The sequence below is a fragment of the Narcine bancroftii genome, chromosome 4, assembly GCF_036971445.1.
Source record: "Narcine bancroftii isolate sNarBan1 chromosome 4, sNarBan1.hap1, whole genome shotgun sequence".
Taxonomy (NCBI): domain Eukaryota; kingdom Metazoa; phylum Chordata; class Chondrichthyes; order Torpediniformes; family Narcinidae; genus Narcine; species Narcine bancroftii.
This window is the reverse complement of record NC_091472.1, coordinates 100,991,036-101,009,996: the sequence shown is the minus strand read 5'-3', so window position 1 is coordinate 101,009,996 and position 18,961 is coordinate 100,991,036. Positions and strand designations below refer to the sequence as shown.

Genomic DNA, 18,961 nt, shown 5'->3' with positions numbered 1-18,961 from the left:
AAATTAACCTTTAGGGAATCCTGCACAAGGTCTCCCAAGTCCCTTTGGATCTCTGCTTTCTGAATTCTATCCCATTTTGAAAATGGTCTACTTTTTTAATCCTTCTACCAGAGTTCATGTCCATACACTTCCCTTCACTGTATTCCATTGGCTACTTTGTCCATTCTTCCAATGTCCAATTTCCCCTGCAGACTCCCTGATTCCTCAACACCACCCACCTCTCTTCCTATCTTTGTATCATCTGCAAATTTGGCCACTCTGCTATCACTTACTTCATCTCAATCATTTGCACATAATGTGAAAAGTAGTGGACCCATCGGTGACCCCCTGCGTAACATACAAATCACTGTAGCCAGTCAGTAAAAGCCTCTTTTGTTCCCTGTCTTTGCCTTCTGCCATTTGGCCAATCTTCTCTCCATGCTCATACCTTTTCTGTAACACCCTGCACTCCTATCCTATCATTTAATACTTTGTCAAAGGCCTTCTGAAAATCCAAGAAAATAATATCCACTAATTCTCCTTTGTTTGTTCTGCTCAATACTTCCTCAAAGAATTCCAACAGATTTGTCAGGCAAGATCTCCTCTATAGGAAACCATGTTTCTCTGGTCTATTTTTATTTTGAACCTTCAATTACTCTGAAGCCTCATAGTTAACCGTGGGCAGCACAGTTAGCATGGCAGTTAACGCATCACTGTTACAACGCCAGTGATCGAGACCGGAGTTAGAATCTTGCGCCGTCTGCAAGGAGTTTGTACGTTCTCTATATTTGCGTGGGTTTCCTCCAGGTGCTCCAGTTTCCTCTGACCATTCAAAATGTACTGGGGGTGTAGGTCAATTGAGTGTAATTGGGTGGCACGGGCTTGTGGGCCGAAATGGCCCTCTATCATGCTGTATGTCTACATTTTTAAAATAAAAATTTAATAAAGGACTCAAAAATCTCACCACCCAATGATGTCAGGCTAACGAACCCAAAATTTTCGGACTCCAGCCTTTTCCCTCTGTCCCTTCTTGAGCGGAGTGACAATTTTCCAGTCCTCTGGAAGCATTCCTAACTATAGTGATTCTTGAAAGATCACTTCCTTCCAAACCCTGAGGTGCAGCCCACCAATTCAAGTAACTTACCTACTGTCTTCCCTGCTGGGGTTGCCTTTCAACCAACCTTGGCCAGCTCCTCTCTCATGTTTCTGTTGTTAATTTAGTTGTAACACCAACACATCTAACTGGCTTCTCCCTCTATCGTGATCACTATCTGCTTCACCTTAAGTCTCTAATCAATTCAGGTTCATTGCACAGCACCAAATCCAGAAATGCCTTTTCCCTCGTCAACTTGACCATAAGCTACTCTTAAAAACCCTTCTCACTGCAACATCTTTGATGTCTTTCACCCTTCTCTGATCCTTCACAACTCCTGAACACCTCCTATCCCATCCTCAACACCCTGACTCTCATCCCTCCCCAACCCATGACATCCTTCACTCAATTCTCTCCACCCCAACCCCTCCCATTCCTCAACCTCCTCCCATCTCATTTCTCGCACCTTCCAACTCAACACCCCAATCCACCTTAAACCACTCCCAATTCGACTCTCCCCTTTCCATCCACTCTACCCCAACCTCTCTACCCTGATTCCTGAACCCTCACCTTAATCTCTCCTGTCCTGACCCTACATCCTCCAACCATTCCTACTTCCAACTACCCTCAACCAAAACCTTCCCCCCTCCTCACCGACTGCTCCCCCATTGAATAAGGATGATCCAACTGCAGCTGGGCACAGGCCTGGAGTTTGACAAGAAAAGATTCTAAACCCTTTCCCCATGTATTGCGAAGAATTACTGTCGAAGGGAGGCTGTGAGGTGTTGTTTTTTATTTTGGATAAAGCTTTGTCCTGTTCTTCATCTCCTCATCTTCGTATTACTTTGATTGAGGCAGATTATCTGAGAAGAAAAGAGCATTGCAATTCTGGTTCATAATTTAGATGATAATAAGGCTATAGGATTTTCATATATTAGCAATGATATACTGAATAATTAAAAGCTCATTGATGGATTTGATTAGTTTAAAAATTAATTATTGTCTACCAAGCAAAAAATGTAAAGCAATAGACCTACACCACTCAGAATATTCCAAGCACTAACTCAGTTTCTGTTTCCATAGTTACTGCATGACCCATTGGGTCTTTCCTACATTTTGTTTTTATGTGCCCATTTGTATTGGAAGTATAATCATTGTCGTAATGTACAAAGTGCAGAAGCCAATGAGAACACAGAAAATTCACATAAACTGTAATAAAAGGAGCAGATGTTGCAAATAACCCTCAGTTCTTTTTCTAAATTGTTCCATGGGATATTTGATGTCCATGTGAGGAGGGGTCAGAGTTGAAGGTCTCATCTAAAAGGTGGTCTCCTCCAGAGCAGCATTTCCCCCAGTAGGGATTTGTGCTCAAAACTCTAGCGTGGGACTCTGGACATAGAACATTGTCAGATGTTAGGACATTACTATTTGAGTTCTGGCTGCCATTGAAGTTGTCTCAAAGAGTTGTTTTTGCAGTGTGAGGAGGTTGCTGTTTTGCAAACTGACCTTGATCAGAAGTACAGGTGAGGTCCCCAACGTGCAACAACGAACGCCCCTCCAAAGTGGGAATGAGTGGGAAAACCTTCTGCACCGTGTTAAATGTTCCTTTGGGGATTTCACTGATCAATCGTTGCAAATTGTGTGAGCATTGGAAGACATGAAATTCTTCTTGCTTATTTTCAAATAGAGCCTACAAATATAAAGCAAAACATATTCAGAATGTTGCACAAATAATTTTTTTAAAACACACACTCGGTCAAAGTTCAGAAGTGAATGAATTAGAGAGTGAAATGTGCTGGATTTTCTGTGTTGAGTGGGTGTTTTGAGGGCGTGTATCATGGGTGAGGTACGATCTGATCACTTCATGTCCCCTCTCAAGTTCAATTTTACCCCAAAGTTTTATCTTGTTGAAATTTAGTGATGTAAAATGGTGAAGATTTAAAGTTGTAGAGTCATAGAGTGATACAGCACAGATAGGCCCTTCTGCCCACTATGTCGATGCTGACCTTTTGGCCCCAACTATAGTAATCCCATTTGCCTGTAATCCTTTCATTTAAGGTTGTCTCAGTGTCTCATGATTTTATCAGATTCCGCCTACTTCTCTGGAAGTCTAGATGTTAGAAAAAGACCCTCAAATCCCTGTTAAATCTGCTCCCTCTCACCTCAAACTAATGCTCTATTGGTTTGATACCTTTATCATGGGAGAAAGTTCCTGACCATCTGCCCTGCAGATGCCTCTCATAATTTTGTTTACCTTGATTGGGTCACCTCTAATCCTTCCTGACCCCAGGGAAAACAGGCTCCCCCTCTTCAATCTCTCCCCACAACCAAAGTCACCCAGTCAAGCAACATCCTGATGAATTGTCATCACACCATTTCCATGTGGTGGCCAGAATGGAACTCAATGATCTGAGTGACACCCACCAGTGGCAAAATAAAACTCTCACAGTTGTTTCTCAACTACAGGGAAGGTTAACAGAAGATCTATTGTTATATTTAATTGTGGAAACAGAAAATAGGAACAGAGGAAGCCATTCAGCCCTTCAGGCCTGCTCCATTATTCAACGTGTCCAAGTCTAAATATCCACATAAGCACTCTGTTCCTGCCTTCTTTCCATATCCCTTAATACCTTTGACATTCCGAATAGATGATCCTCCTTTTTGGAAGAGAATTCACTCTTTGGGTGAGGACATTTCTCCTGATATTGGTACCAAGTGGCCTACCCCACATTTTGAAGCTGTGATAGCTGGTTCCAGGCATTCCAAATTTAGAATCCCCACACCCCGCCCCCCACATCCTGTCTTATCCTGTTAGAGATATTTAAGTTTTGATGACATTTCCTCTCATTTGGTACTTCAGTGAATACAGGCCAAACAGACCCAATCTCTCCTCATCCATCAGCCCTGTCCTCCAAGAATTCAGTCTAGACAACCTCCACAATTACTCTCCCTCTACTACAAGAATGTCCTTCCTCAGGTAAGGAGATGAAAACTGCACACCACCCCTGATGGAGTCTCACCAAGATCCTGTGTAGACATCCTTGCTCCTGATCTCAAACCCTCTTGCAATGAAGCCCAATGTACCATCTGCTTCTGAGTTGTTTGCTTTCAGAAACTAATGAACAAGATTGCCCCTCTCTTTTCCTAATCAAAAACCATTCAGATGATCTAGTTTGAGAACTCAAGTGGATAATCTCACAATTATACTCAGCAAATGGCATCTGCCAAATTTAGTGGAAAGGGTTTTGATTGAACAAGTACACAGAGACCATTCCATGGGTGCAGAATTTAAAGAACTGTAGTCATTTAGGAAGGGCAAAGTTCTTCATTGAGCATGGCACAGAGGCTCATCAGTGGAGATGCTGCCTTGCAGCTCCAATGTCCCTTCAGCATTGTCTGTGCGGAGTTTGCACGTTCTCCCTCTGACCATGTGGGATCCTTCTGGGTGTTCCAGTTTCATCTCACATCCCGAAGAGGTGTGGGTCGCTGGGTTAATTGTCCTTTGTAAATTCATCAATGGCAAGGTGGTTGTTGGGAAGATTCCAGTGACATTCATTTGTGTGAAATAATTAGATGCAAGGAAGTGCAGTTAAATGCCAACAACCAAAGGTTTGGAAATCCCATTAATTCAGCATCTGGCTTGCTTGTTAGTACACTGTGGTTGCTATGCATCGATTCACATATTGACCAGGCTACCCATGGGAGTGTGGGTCAGGTGTGCAGCAAAAGGCAGAGTCTTGTCGTGAAGACCCAGCATCGGAAACATGGGTAGATTTGCAGCCGGAGTGCTTCCATGTTTCAGTTTACTTGGACAAGCTTAGTTTTCCACTCTTTAAACTCAGTGTCTTCTGAACAATTCATCATACTGTTATATAACATGCAAGTTAAAGTACATTGTAACAAAAGTGGGTCCAGTACCACTAAAGTCCTGAGGATGCAGGATTATCAGAGTCCAACTGTAAATGCAGGTAGGTCACATTCAAGTTTTTGTCACATGCACCAAGGTGCAGGGAGAGAGTTTATTGTCACATGCACCAAGGTGCAAGGAGAGAGTTTATTGTCACATGCACCAAGGTGCAGGGAGAGAGTTTATTGTCACATGTATCAAGGTGCAGGGAGAGAGTTTATTGTCACATGCACCAAGGTGTAGGGAGAGAGTTTGTTTTGTTGGCACTCCAGCCGTTCATCACAAATGGAGTACAAGTAAGACACAGGACAGAAGAGCAGTTACAGGGAGAGATCAGTTGGTTCGGATTCATTTAAAAGTGTGATAACTGTGGGAAAGAATCTATCCTTGAATCTAATGGCGTGTGGTCTCACACTTATGAATCATCTTCCTGACAAGTGAAAGCATAGAGTGTGGCCCAGAAGAGATGTGTCTTTCAATATGTGCCTGCATTTTCAGGGTACAGGAAGTGTAGATGGAGTTTTTGGAAGGGGGGAGGGGTGTGGTAATGGGGTTGCTCTAATAACAGGTACAAACTCAATGGGCAGAAGGGCCTTTACATCAGGAGGGAAATAAAAATATTTTCAGGGATAGAAAGCATGGAACAGTTGTGTTTTTATAAGAAAAAAAGGGAAATGTTGGATACCAAGGAACAAAAGGACATAACAGCCATCCTTCTTGGAGTGTTTGAGCAAAGCACCAACGCACACATGGATCGGAGTTCAGATGGATTTTCACAGGCTGCCTGTTGCAGGGACAGATGATAAGAGAACTGAAATAAATGGAGGCCAAAGAGTAGGTGGAGTGAACTATATCTGAAGAATTCATGACAACCTGAGATTGATGAAAAAATACAATACAGGATTTGTATTTTAGTCAAATTACTGACTTATTTTGCCAAGCAAATCATCTGCTGAGCCTACATTGACAAAGTAACTAAGGAAGGACTCAGCAAGTCGGGCAGGATCCATGGATGGAAATAGTCAATGTTTTGATTTGGGATCTTTTATTGACTCTTGATAAAGTGCCCAACCCAAAACATTGATTCTCTTCAGCTTCTGATCACTCCAGATTTCACCATCTGCAGTCTTAGTGGTTCTGACCCGAGAAGGTGGTCCACAACCTCTCACAACTGATGGAGTTAATGAGGGGGAAAGAAGATGTGAGCCTTGGCTGGTGGTGTTCACTGTGATTCTCAGAGTTTGTGCATGGTGAAGATCCTCTCCACTGTGCCCATGGATGGACACAACCCATGCTGTGATTTGGGGGTTCAGGTCTTTATCACTGGGAAAAGTTTACTGGCCATGACTTCCTCAGTGGGGGATAGCAATGAGATCTCTCTAGTCCTCACATTCAAATTTGCCTCTTTTCTGGAAGATGGTCACCATAATGTGCTCACCACTTCCTAGATGGGAGATGAAACTGATGTGTCTGAAGTAAGAGGACCTCAGCAATGAGATCTTTGCTCCCAGTGCTCCATTTTTAAATTAATTGGCATGTGGTCTTTTCAGTTTCATTTAGGTTGGGGTGTTAATGATGCTGAGCCAGATGGATTTATCCCAGCTCTGTACAAGAGAAGAGATTACCAGGTGGACGCAGAAAAAGGTTTAATAGATGTGGTTAGGGTCTGTGTGAAGAGGTGTAAACATCTGCAGTGACTCCAGGGAACCTCATCATTCAGTTCAGAGAAGATGATTTGGGGTAGCACTGAGAACTTTAAGACAGCAGGAGCATACAGAAGCCTAGCAAAAGAGCCACCTCACTTGCCCCCTCTACTCCCCACCCCCGCCAATACCAAAGATTGAGTTCTCAGGTTTGCTTCATTAGTTGCCTTGAAGCAGGGCAGAAGTGGGCCATTCTCCATTCCTGAGGGACGATGGAAGAAAAAATATGAAGTACCTTTATCAGAGCCATGTGAAAGGCAAATGGAGTGCAGTAAGCATGGCCCTCAGAGAAAAATAGGACTTTAATCTCTGGGTAACAGGAGTGAAATGGGTGATATGGAATTAGTCCCAAAAAAAGGACAAAGATTAAGTGAGATTAAGTGAGTGGGCAAGGGTCAGCAGGTGGAAAATAATGTTGGTGAATGTGAAGTCATCCACTTTGGAGGGAAAAATAGAAGACAAGTTTATAATTTAAATGGTGAAAGGTTGCAGCAGGGACAGTGGAGTGCTTGTGCATGAATTACAAAAAGTTGGTTTGCAGGTGCAACAAGTAGGCACGAAGGTAAATTGGATGTTGGCTTTGTTAGAGGGATTGAACTTAAGAGCAGGGAGGTTTTGTTGTAACTTTACAGGATACAGGTGTGGCTGCACTTGGAGTGCTGTGTGCAGTACTAATCACTCCATGAGAGAAAGGATAGATGGCTTTGGAGGTGGTGCAGTGGTTCACTAAGTTGATTTCAGAGATCAAGGAGAGATTGAGTCACCTGAGTCTGTACATGACAATTTAAAAGACTGAGTTCAGGTCTGATTGAAACATATAAATTTATGAAAGGGATAGGTATCAGAGACAGGAATGTTGTTCCCACTGGTAGGCGAGACTAGGGGACATATGAAGACTCGGGAGTTGATTTAGAGCGGAGATGAGGAGGAACTGCTTTTCCCAGAGAATAGGGAATCTATGGAATACTCTTCCCAAGGAAGCAGCAGGGGCTGCCTTGTTAAATATATTTAAGACCCACTTTGATAGATTTTTGCTCAGTCGGGGAATTCAGGGTTTTGGGGGAAAGGCAGATAGATAGAATCGAGTCCACAGCCAGATCGCCCATGATGTTAATGAATGGACGAGAAGGTTAGGTGGCCCAGATGGCTGACTCCTGCTCTTATTTCTTATGTTTTATGTACCACCACTAGTGTCACATAACCCTGACTTGGAAATACATCACCGCTCCTGCATTGTCACTGGGTCTAATGTCTGGAACTCGCACTGCGCGAGCCCCAGCAGCAGGAGCACAGCTCATCCCCACCTTCTCAAATGCAATGAGAACTGGGCAATGCCAGGCTTGCACAGATCCTGAAAATTGAATCAATTACACTCAGGCCTATTTTGAGGAAATGTTAATGTTAAGGGAAATCTTGAGGTAAGAGGCAGCATTAAAACACGCCTTTCGGCCCAACTTACCCACGCCGACCAAAATGTCCCACCCACACAAGCCCCACCTGTCTGCATCTGACACCTGTATGTGAGTGAAATGAACCATTGCTCCGATGTCTCCATTTCACTCTGGAGCCTGTGAGCATGCTCACCACACCATCTGTATCACAAGTAATTGCTGCATTGCCATTCAAAGTTCAATGTGATGGTAAAGTTCAGTCTAAGCTGAACACCCCAGTTATTACTTACCTGGACAGCAAGGGCTGTACTGTAGATTGTCCCAATGGTACCATCCTGTTGCTGTTCAGCGAGGATTCCAAGCAACAAGCGCATAATGGCTTGCTCAATGTGATGTTTCGGGATTATACTGAGATTGGAACGATGTAAGCAGTTGAGGGCAAGGATAGACATGGAGGCTCTGTCTAAAATGAAGTAAAGAAACCAATTATTTCCCAGGGCCTATTCACTTGTTTAAAATTAAACTGTATTGAGTCACAAAAATCTTGCAGGTCCTGGGGTAAATGCACCTTCAGAAGTCAGTTACTATAAATTGGATGGGTGTTGAGAGCAGCTCCTGCACAAATCTGTCTCTTATCCCCGCAGGTATTGAATGTGCAGTGAAGTGATATGGATAGGCTAGAGGACTTCAGTGCTGGAAAAGGATGTAAGGGAATAAAGCAGCAGTTCCACAAAGGGTGGCATGTGTTCAATGGGCTGAATGGCCGAATGCTGTATTGCTCTGTTTCCAAAGGTTTCGTCTGGTGTGTTTATGGAAGCAGATGACCACAAACTTTATGCTTATTGCAAGGAGTGAGGAAAAGAAGTAGAAGCAATAAGCCACACTACTGGGTAATTCCTTCCTCAGAGCAGCTGATGAAGTGTCCCATGGTGAGAGCTAAAACAGGGAGCAAAGAAGTAAGTGAAAATTTGGAGCTCTCACAAAAAACATCCAGGGAGCCTGGTTACCCTTTTGCAAGCTTCTCCCAGCAGATCCTCTCCATGCGTTCACTACAGGTTCTACATGTGGTACTCAAGGAGAGGTTGACCTGCCTGAATAGCATGCAAAACAAAGTTATTCACTGAAACTCACGACATGCACCCTTAACATGTTGTAAATCCTGATGAACACATCAAACATTGTGGAACCAACATAGAGCACCGGCTTGAGAGGCTAACAATGTATTCTATGCTCCTACTATTAGCCCATTACCCTTCTCCCACAGATCCCTATCATCTATCACACAGAATTTTACCTACAACCAGGAGCATCAAAATCAGGACTGCCAGGCTGGCCAATAGTTTCTTCCTTCAGCCTGTGAGATTGACAAACGGTATCCTGTAGCCTTGGTCTCTTGTTAATGAAACAAGTAAATTATACAAAAATATTTATACAGTTATATTTCTCTCTATGTATGTGATTATTATGTGTTGTGTGAAAAATGTTTTATGTGTGTCTGTACCGTGCTCTGCAGAAATGTATACATGCAGTCAGTTGATAACAAACTTGATCTTGATCAGACTGCTCAATCTCCCTTGTTGAATAATGCCACCCCATCCTGGAAATCAAACTGGTGGACCTTCAATGTACTTCTTCTGTCCCAAATATATTCTTCCTGACGAGGGAAACCAGACCCGTGCACAATTACAGTCTCAATTGATCCTTATATAATTGGAATAAGATGTCTCTACTCCAGCACACCAACCCACATACAATAAAAGCAGGTGTACTGTTTGCTTTCCTCATTGCCTGCTGAAACCCAAATGTTAGGTTCGAGCTTCAGTACATTTCACTTACCCACAGATAAAGGTTCTCCAAATGGGTCTTGCCTCCTCTTTGCCCTGTCAGTGATGTTCTGAACAATGGAATCAGAGACCTGTTGCTTTTCAATACAAAGCGCCAGGACACCTAGGGAGATCTGGTAGGTGTCTGTCAGAGGATGTCCTTTGGATTCTGAAAAATGGGAAGGTGGGGTTAAGCTGCAACTCCTGAGCTAGGCCTGAGAGGGCATTGAGTGACTTGGGCTTTCAACCTTAATACCAGTGAAAAGACAAAATGAATAATTTTGAGACTGTGACATGAGGTTCTATATCTTCCCTGTCACCATCCATTTTAATTCCACACCCCATCCTCACACCGGCATGTCAGTCCATGGCCTCATATTACTGCCATCTTGCAGCCATCCACAAATTGGAGGAACAACACATTATAGTCCATCTCAGCAGTCATTAACATCAACCTCCAATTTGTGTTAACCCCTCCCAAACCTCTTTTCCCCATTTCTCTATCATCCAGCTCCCCAATCCTTTCCTTCTAACAGAGCTCCCTTCTTTGCCCCATTACTTCTTCTACCCTCCAACCTCTATCCATTTTGATCTCTTACCTGTTTCCCACACTCTTATCCCTTCCCATTGCTCCTGTCTCTCCTCTCCTCCTCCCTCCTTTTTATTCAGGCATCTACTCATTTTTCCAGATTCCCAGTGAAGGGCTCAGGTCCGAAATGTCAACTGCCTTTCACTTTATGGACACTGATCTGAGTTTCTCCAGCACTTTTCCATAATAAACGATATGACCGCCCTGGTCTCTGGAAGGCACCACTGAGACAGCTGTAACAGGTATGAACTGTAAAAACAAATCCTTCTCCCCCAACTCCAAAAAATAGATGAGGAATGGAAAAGGCAAAGAATAAGGAGATAGAGACAGAGACTGGGCAGAAGGTAAAGCAGATCAATGTGGTGGAGAGAGAGATTAAGGAAGAGAGACAGACAGAAGGAAAGCTGGTGGAAAAAGGATGTACAATGCCCTCCATAATGTTTGGGACAAAGATACATTTTTTCATTTATTTTCCCCTGTGCTCCAGTTTTAAATTTGTCATCAAACAATTCACATGTAATTAAACTGCATATTCCAGATTTTATTCTAGGTTATTTGTGTAGATTTTGGTTTGGCCATGTTGAAATAACAGCTCTTTTTATACATCGTCCCCTCATTTCAGGGCACCATAATATTTGGGACATAGCAATGGTATGTCTATTAAAGTAGTCATGTTTAGTTCTTGAAGGTGCAATGACTGCTTGAAGTCTGTGATTCATAGACATCACCATGTGCTGAGAATCTTCTCTGGTGATACTCTGCAAGACCTCTACTGCAGCCATCTTCAGCTACTGATGGTTTTGGGAACTTGTCCCCTTAAGTTTTCTCTTCAGCATATGGAAGGCATGCTCAATTGGATTTAGAACATGTGACTTATTTGGCCATTCAAGAATTTTACAGTTTTTAGCTTTGAAAAATTCCTTTGTTGTTTTAGCAGTACGTTTGGGATCATTCTCTTGCTGTAAGATAAAGTGCCGTCCAATGAGTTTGGAGGCATTTGCTCGAACTTGAATACATAAGATGTTTCTATACACCTCAGAATTCATTTTGCCACTGCTATGAGCACTTACATCATCAAAGAAGATAAGGGTGCCAGTACCTGTGCCAGCTATACATGCCCAGGGCATAACACCCCCACAACCATGTTTCACAGATTGTGGTGATACAACCACTGGACTGTGTGACTGCTTGCACCTGTCTGCATTCCTACCTGCAGGCTCCACTTAATTCCTGCCAATCACTGGCCCCATATAAAGGCTCATGCTGGCCTTTGTGTAGGCAGTAGAGCACATGGAGCCAGAAGGGAATCTGAACCTTGTGTGCAAGTTTTAAGCTAATAAAAGTCTACACTACAGCCTTCGTAGTTTGAGCTTGTTGGTTCGCACTGCAGCACATCACACAGAGCAGGTGGTAGGCTTTGGATCTTGGGCAGTTCCTTTACGCCACCACACTTTGCTCTTGCCATCACTCTAATACAGGTTAATCTTGGTCTCATCTGTCCACAATACCTTTTTCCAGAATTCTGCAGGCTCTTTAAATACTTCTTGGCAAACTGTAATCTGGCCATCCTTTCTGTGGATAACTAGTAATTTATATCTTGCAGTGTAGCCTCTGTATTTCTGTTCATGAAGTCTTCTGAGGACGGTGGTCAATGACACATCCACACCTGCCTTCTGAAGAGTGTTTCTGATCTGTTGGACAGGTGCTTTGGGATTGTTCTTCATTATGAGAATTCTGTCCTCAGCAGTGGAGATCTTGCTTGGCCTACCAGTCCCTTTCCGATTACTGAGCTTACCCGTACTCTCTTTCTTCTTAATGATGTTCCAAACAGATGGTTTTGGTAATCCTAGGGTTTGGGCAATGTCTCTTACTGTTTTATTCTTGGTTTTCAGCCTCATAATGTCTTCTTTGACTTTCATTGGCACAACTCTGGTCCTCAGGCTGAAAAATAGCAACTACAGACTCCAAATGTGATCAAAAGTTTAGAAGCAATCCTAGTTTTTTCATGCCTGTAGCAATGAAGCAATTAAACATTCCTGAGTAATCGCCAAATGTCCCAAACACTTATGGTCTCCACAAATGGAAGAACTCTGTGTAAAAATTGCTGTTATTTCTACTTGGTCAAACCAAAATATATGAAAATAACTTTGAATAAAAGCTGGAATGTGAACTTTAATCATGTGAAATGTTTGATTACAAATTTAAAATATGGGAAAATAAAAGAAAAAAATGTCTTTGTCCCAGACATATTATGGAGGGCACCGTATATGGAAAAAATCAGAAGAAAGTAATGATAAAAAGTTAAAGGGAGGAACGATTTGGTTCAAATCCTCAGGAATAAAATGTTAGTGCTCATTGTTGTTCTATTGATTCCCTCCATCAAATGAATGGCCTCGACCTCTTCCTGGAGAAATTGCATTACGAACAGCTTTTGTCCAGTAGTAAGGTGGATGAAGTTGGATGAAATCACAGTGCAGTGGAGGCAAAATCTTAGGCACCACATTTGGTAGCAGCACATGAAGAGGTTGAAAAAAAAGCCCCACATATTTGTGCTGGCTCACAACTTTAATTTGAGGAAGTCACATTGGTGGTTGATGAGGGCAGGGCAGTGGACGTTGCCTACATAGAGTTTATAAAGTGTTAGAAAAAGTTCTTCTTCATCATCTGTTGCAGAGATGAAGTCACATGGGATCCACAGTGAGTTGGTAGATTGGATAGAAAGTTGTCTTGGCCATTGAAGATGGAGGTAGAGATGAAGGGGTGTTTAGTAAGTTTGTAGACAACATGAGCGTGGACAGCATCGAGTCCACGCTGCTGAAGATCCAGCTGCGCTGGATGGGTCACGTCTCCAGAATGGAGGACCATCGCCTTCCCAAGATCGTGTTATATGGCGAGCTCTCCACTGGCCACCGTGACAGAGGTGCACCAAAGAAAAGGTACAAGGACTGCCTAAAGAAATCTCTTGGTGCCTGCCACATTGACCACCGCCAGTGGGCTGATAACGCCTCAAACCGTGCATCTTGGCGCCTCACAGTTTGGCGGGCAGCAACCTCCTTTGAAGAAGACCGCAGAGCCCACCTCACTGACAAAAGGCAAAGGAGGAAAAACCCAACACCCAACCCCAACCAACCAATTTTCCCTTGCAACCGCTGCAATCGTGTCTGCCTGTCCCGCATCGGACTTGTCAGCCACAAACGAGCCTGCAGCTGACGTGGACTTTTTACCCCCTCCATAAATCTTCGTCCGCGAAGCCAAGCCAAAGAAAGAAGAGACAACATGAAAAATTTGGTGGAGTTGTGGATAATAAGGAAGGTTTCAAAGGAGATGGAGACCAATTGGAAATATGGCAGATAGAGGTCAATCCAAACATGGGAGGTCAAATGTAAGGGGAAAGTGTACATTGATGCCAGGAGCTCACTGAAATAGGTCACACAGAGGTGGTAGAGAGGGAGTTTGGCATTTTTGCCTTCATTGGCCAAGTTATTGAGCATAAAAGTCCAGAGGTCATGTTGCAGCTGAATAAAACTTTGTTTAGGCTGCACTTTGAGCATTGTGTGCAGTTCTGGTTGTCAAACTTTAGAATGGCTTTGGTACAAATTCAGAGGAGATTCACCAGGATATCGCCTGGATTAGAGAGGTTGCACAAACTTGACTGTTTTCTCTGGAATGTTGGAGGCTGAGGGGAGTCCTGACAGAAGTGTATAAATATGAGAGCCATAGATAAGGTAGATAGTCAGGGTCTTCATCCCAGCGTGGAACTTTAAGGTGTGAGGGGGAAAGTTTTGCGAGGCAAATGTGTTTTTTTTACACACACAGAGGGTGGTAGGTGCCTGTAGCACACTACCAGCAGTAGTTGATGGAAACATAGAATAAGGGCATTTAGATGTGAACAGGATGGAGGGATATGGACAGCATTATTTTAATTTGGCATCATGTTCAGCACAGAGTGTGGGCCAAAGAGCCTGTTCATGTGCTTATTGTTCTTTATTTTATGTTCTATCATTATAAAAATGACTAGAAATGTTTAAAGAAATTGAGGCAACTAGAAGTATAGAAAAAGTCTTTGATTTGGCCTTTGAAAATGCCTACAATAACAATTGACAACTCAGTCAATGCCAGTTCCATGATAGCTGAATGAAGAAACAGTTCAATTCTAGTCACGTTTGTACAAAGCAAATGGAACATTTCCTCTTGCCCCTCAATTTGACTCACAATGGACACCAGTAACAACAAGATGGTGGCTCAGTACAATTTGTCCATTGATTTCCCCCCCTCCCTGCACTCTGTCAGGACAAGGCTGGCATTTGTTATCAATTCAAACCCTCACCCCCAAAAAAAAGTTGACTGAAAGGGTAATAGAGGGAGATGTGTAACTAGTGAATGATATTGGATAAATATCTGAGAAGAAGGTACTGCAGGGAAGAATGAGACTGATTGAATGAAGTTGACAAAGAGCTAACACTTGGATAAGGGGCTATTATATTAAATTGTGCATTGTATCATCCTAAATCATGCAGTGTTTTCAGCAGAAAGCAGAACTCCCATTGCAGCAGTTCACAAACGTGCTGGAGGAACTTGGCAAGTCACACAGCATCCACAAGAAGTATAAGGCAGTCGACATTTCAAGCCTAAGCCTTTCATTAGGAATGTTTTCACCCGTCTGCCGAAAGTCGAGGTCTTGTCCAGCAACTTGCCAAGGCTTTGAATCTTCTTATTGAGCTTGTCTTCAAGAAGTTTCACCAGATCGATGTGATTTTGCCCGTCGGATATGCTGGCTGGGTTGAGGCAAGAAGACCTGAAAGCTAATATGTAGAGAGCAGTTGAACCAATGGGCAGATCCTCCCCTGCAGGGAGAGGAAGAGAAGCACAGTGAACCCTCACATTCTAGTGCCCCAACAAGCTTAGTTACCACTGACAGCAGATATGCCAGCAAGAGGATTTTCACAAACCCTCTTTGTTTTCTTACCATCTGTTACCACCGCAGGAATGCAAAGCAGACAGTGTTAAATGGGTCAGGACTTTATTCCCTGAAAATGAGGGGAGACTTGATAGAGGTATCAAAGTAATGTTGCAGCTCTATAAAACTCTGCTTAGACCATACATGGAGTGTTGTGTTCAGTTCTAGTTGCCACATTACAGGAAGGAGGTAGATGAATTGGAGAGGGTACAGAGGAAATTGACCAGGATGTTGCTTGGATTGGAGAACATGTCACATGAATCAAGGTTGACTGAGCTCGGGCTTTTCTCTTTAGAGCAATAAAATATGAGAGATGATTTAATAGAAATATATAAGTTTATGCGGGACTTGTATAGAGTGGTCCAGCCAGTACCTTTCTCCTGGGGCAACAATAACAAATGCCAGAGGACATTGGTTTAAGATGAATGGAGGAAATTTTAGGGGTGATGTCAGAGTTAAGTTTTTTTACTCAGGTTGTTGGGTGCCTGAAATATATTGCCGTAGGTGATGGTGGAAACTGGAACAATGGGGACTCTTAGATAGGCACATGGATATAAGAAAAATAGGTTTGAGTGTGAGGTAGTTGGCCCGCCCCGATGCTGTAACTCCTCCCCCTCAGGATCCCTAATAAAGGCAGTACTGCCCAATCGCCTCCCTCACTACTGCCTTAGAATCAGGCCAACAGCATGTAAGATAAGCCTGTGAGTTTATAGTGATTAAAGCCTATTAATCTTGTCTTCTGGTCTGTTGGGTCCAATTGATAGTGCTACAATTTAATCACTATACTTTTCATGCCATGGACAAGGTTGTTTGAGCCAAGAAGCTGAACACTGACCCTAAGGATCCAGAGGCCTCTGTAAAATTTGACCAGTGGCTGCACTGCTTGAATGCCTTTATGAGGTGGCGCAATATTTGGGAATAAGTCAATGAGAAATCTGCTGCTTGAACAGGTCAGCCACCATGTTTTCCAGATGATTAGAGACACTGACTCAGCAGCTATGGGGCTCCTGCAAAAGCAGTACCGGACCCCGAAGATCATAATCTATGCCAGATACTTCCTGGGCAGCTGTTGACAAGCACCTGGTGAGGCTGTTGATGAATACATTTGGACCTTGTGGGAGCTGGAGCAAGCTTGTGACAGCACCGACGTTACAGCAGCCATCTACCAGGAGGAGCTGATCATGTGTGGCCAGATTCAGTCTGACCATATCAGACAAAGGCCCCTGGAAAAGGGTGATCGGACCCTGCAGGGCATGGTCGATCTTGCCAAATCATTAGAGACAGCCCAACAGAAGACGGAGGCTTACTCCTTCAGCAATGCAGTCGCCATGCAGGGAAGATGGGTGCTGCCATCTTGGGACAGGGTCCCAAAGAGTAGCTGCTATCACCGAGCACCCAAAGTGCTATTACTGTGGCCAGATGAAACACCCACAGAAGAACTGCCCTGTCAAAAGTACTACCTGCTCCAGCTGCGGAAGAAATGGACACTATGCAAGGGTATGTAGGTCCAGAACTTCCCCTTGCAGTGCCGCTTGTGGGCAGCAGCCATCACCATCTTGGACCGTGTCACGTCCAGCTCTACTTTGGGTCAAAAGAGAACAGCGCGACGGGAACCCGGGGATGACGGCCCAGGTCAGCGTCCCTTCTGGCTTCACTTCCGGTGGTGACCGTGTGTGAATCCTGGGGGCAGCCATCTTCGGGGTGGACATTTTGAAAGTCGGCAGCGCACACATACAGGAGCAGTGATTCAGACAATGAGCTAACACTGGCATCTATTGTTCTGGACTATAGCAGCCCACATCAATTAACAAGTTCCACCATGGACATCAAGGTAAAAGGACGCATTACAAACTGCTTGTTTGACTTGGGAAGCATCGAAAATGTTAGCACACATGTACAGTGCTGCTCCCTCAATGACCCCAGTCCAATGTAAAATCTCATTGGCCTCCAAGTCCCACTTGACCAAAATCCAAGATGGCTGCACAGTAATATTAACTGTGGATGCTTGTCATGCCACAATTCTGTGCACCAGTCATACTGGGGCTGTACCTCCAGTGCCAACTTAAAAATGTTCTGAAGGTATACGAGGGCCCCCACCCCTCCCTCACAGTCTGAAATAACCAACTTTTAAACCACCTGTCCATCTCCCCAAATACAGCCAATCAATGATCCAAACACTGCCCACTTCTCATGACCTGCAGTCTGTCCACCCTCCAGGTTCCACCGCCCCCTCCTGCCCCCATTTGAAACCTCACTCCCAGCTGTAAACCTGTGGCAACTAAGAGCAGGTGATACAGCCCCATGGACAGAGCCTTTATCAAGGTTGAGTGAGGTTAAATGACTCCTGGCATCAAAGAGCCCAGTACCTGTCCTTGAACAGTGGTGGTAAAGAGAGGAGGGATGCACAGAATGGTGATAGACTACAACCAGTTCATCCTCTTAGATGCCTACCCCTCCCCCGCATAGTCAACATGATGAACGAGATTACCCAGTACTGGGGCTTCTTCACCTATCACCAGCTCCCAATCCACCCAGAGGACAGTCCATACATGGCATTCAAGGCAGATGGCCACCTGTACCATTTTCTCAGGATCCCCTTTGGAGTCTGAATGGGGTTTCAGTCTTCTGGAGGGAGATGGACCGAATGGTGAACAACCATGGTGGAAAGCCACATTTCCCTACCTGGACAATATGACCATCTGTGGCCATGACCTGCAGGATCATGATGCCAACCTGCAAAATTTCCTCCAGGTGGCCAAAGCCCTAAACTGCACGTATAACTAGAAGAAATGCGTGTTCTGTACTTCACACCTGGCTATACTAGGGTGCCTGGTGAAGAATGAAATCAATGGACCCGACCCTGAGTGTATGCAACCCCTGCTGGAGCTCCCACTCCCCCATAGCTTCAAGGCCCTGAAAAGGTGCCTCGGGTTCTTTTCATATTGTGCATAATGGATCCCTAATTATGTGGACAAAGCCCATCCTCTGGTAAAAACCACCTTTCCCCCATCTACAGAAGCCCAAGCAGCCTTCACTCGCTTCAAAGGCGTCATTGTCAAGATGGTGATGCATGCTGTAGATGAATCTATCCTATTCCAGATGGAGAGCGATGCATCCCACTTCGCCCTGGCTGCCACACTAAACCAGGCAGGCAGGCCGGCCATTGGCATTTTTCTCCCATACCCTCCAAGAGTGGCCACAGTGGAAGCTTTATGCCATTGGAGGCATTATCAAGCTGGCCAACCATTCACTTTGCTGACTGACCAACATGAAGTCGCATTCATGTTTAACAACAAACAGCGGGGAAAAAATTAAAGATGGCAAGATCCTGAGGTGGAGAATTGAGCTATCCACCTACAACTACGAGATCTTGTACCGGCCTGGGAAACTCAACGAGCCTCCGGATGCCCTTTCCCAAGGTACCTACAAGTAGATTGCCTCCAAGCCCTTCACAACAGCCTCAGCCATCCCAGGGTCACCAGGCCCTATCACTTTGTGAGAGCCCGCAACCTCCCATAC

At 44.2% G+C, this 18,961-nt stretch overlaps 1 protein-coding gene across 6 annotated transcripts in view; it reads right to left on the bottom strand.

Annotated features, from left to right (window-relative positions):
• Positions 1-1,845: 1,845 nt before the first annotated feature.
• LOC138760909 (cobalamin binding intrinsic factor-like) overlaps positions 1,846-18,961 on the bottom strand; it is a 33,832-nt gene continuing 16,716 nt past the window's right edge. For 4 of the 6 annotated variants that reach the window (XM_069932213.1, XM_069932216.1, XM_069932212.1 and 1 more), the window contains 5 exons: positions 15,180-15,329; positions 9,910-10,065; positions 8,364-8,536; positions 2,579-2,762; positions 1,846-1,935 (listed from right to left, as the gene is read on the bottom strand). In XM_069932213.1, coding sequence (XP_069788314.1) covers positions 1,913-1,935; positions 2,579-2,762; positions 8,364-8,536; positions 9,910-10,065; positions 15,180-15,329 — 686 coding nt within the window. In that variant the 3' untranslated portion in view covers positions 1,846-1,912. The remainder of the gene's footprint in view (positions 1,936-2,578; positions 2,763-8,363; positions 8,537-9,909; positions 10,066-15,179; positions 15,330-18,961) is intronic. The other 2 variants (XM_069932214.1, XM_069932218.1) reach the window with 2 other exon arrangements.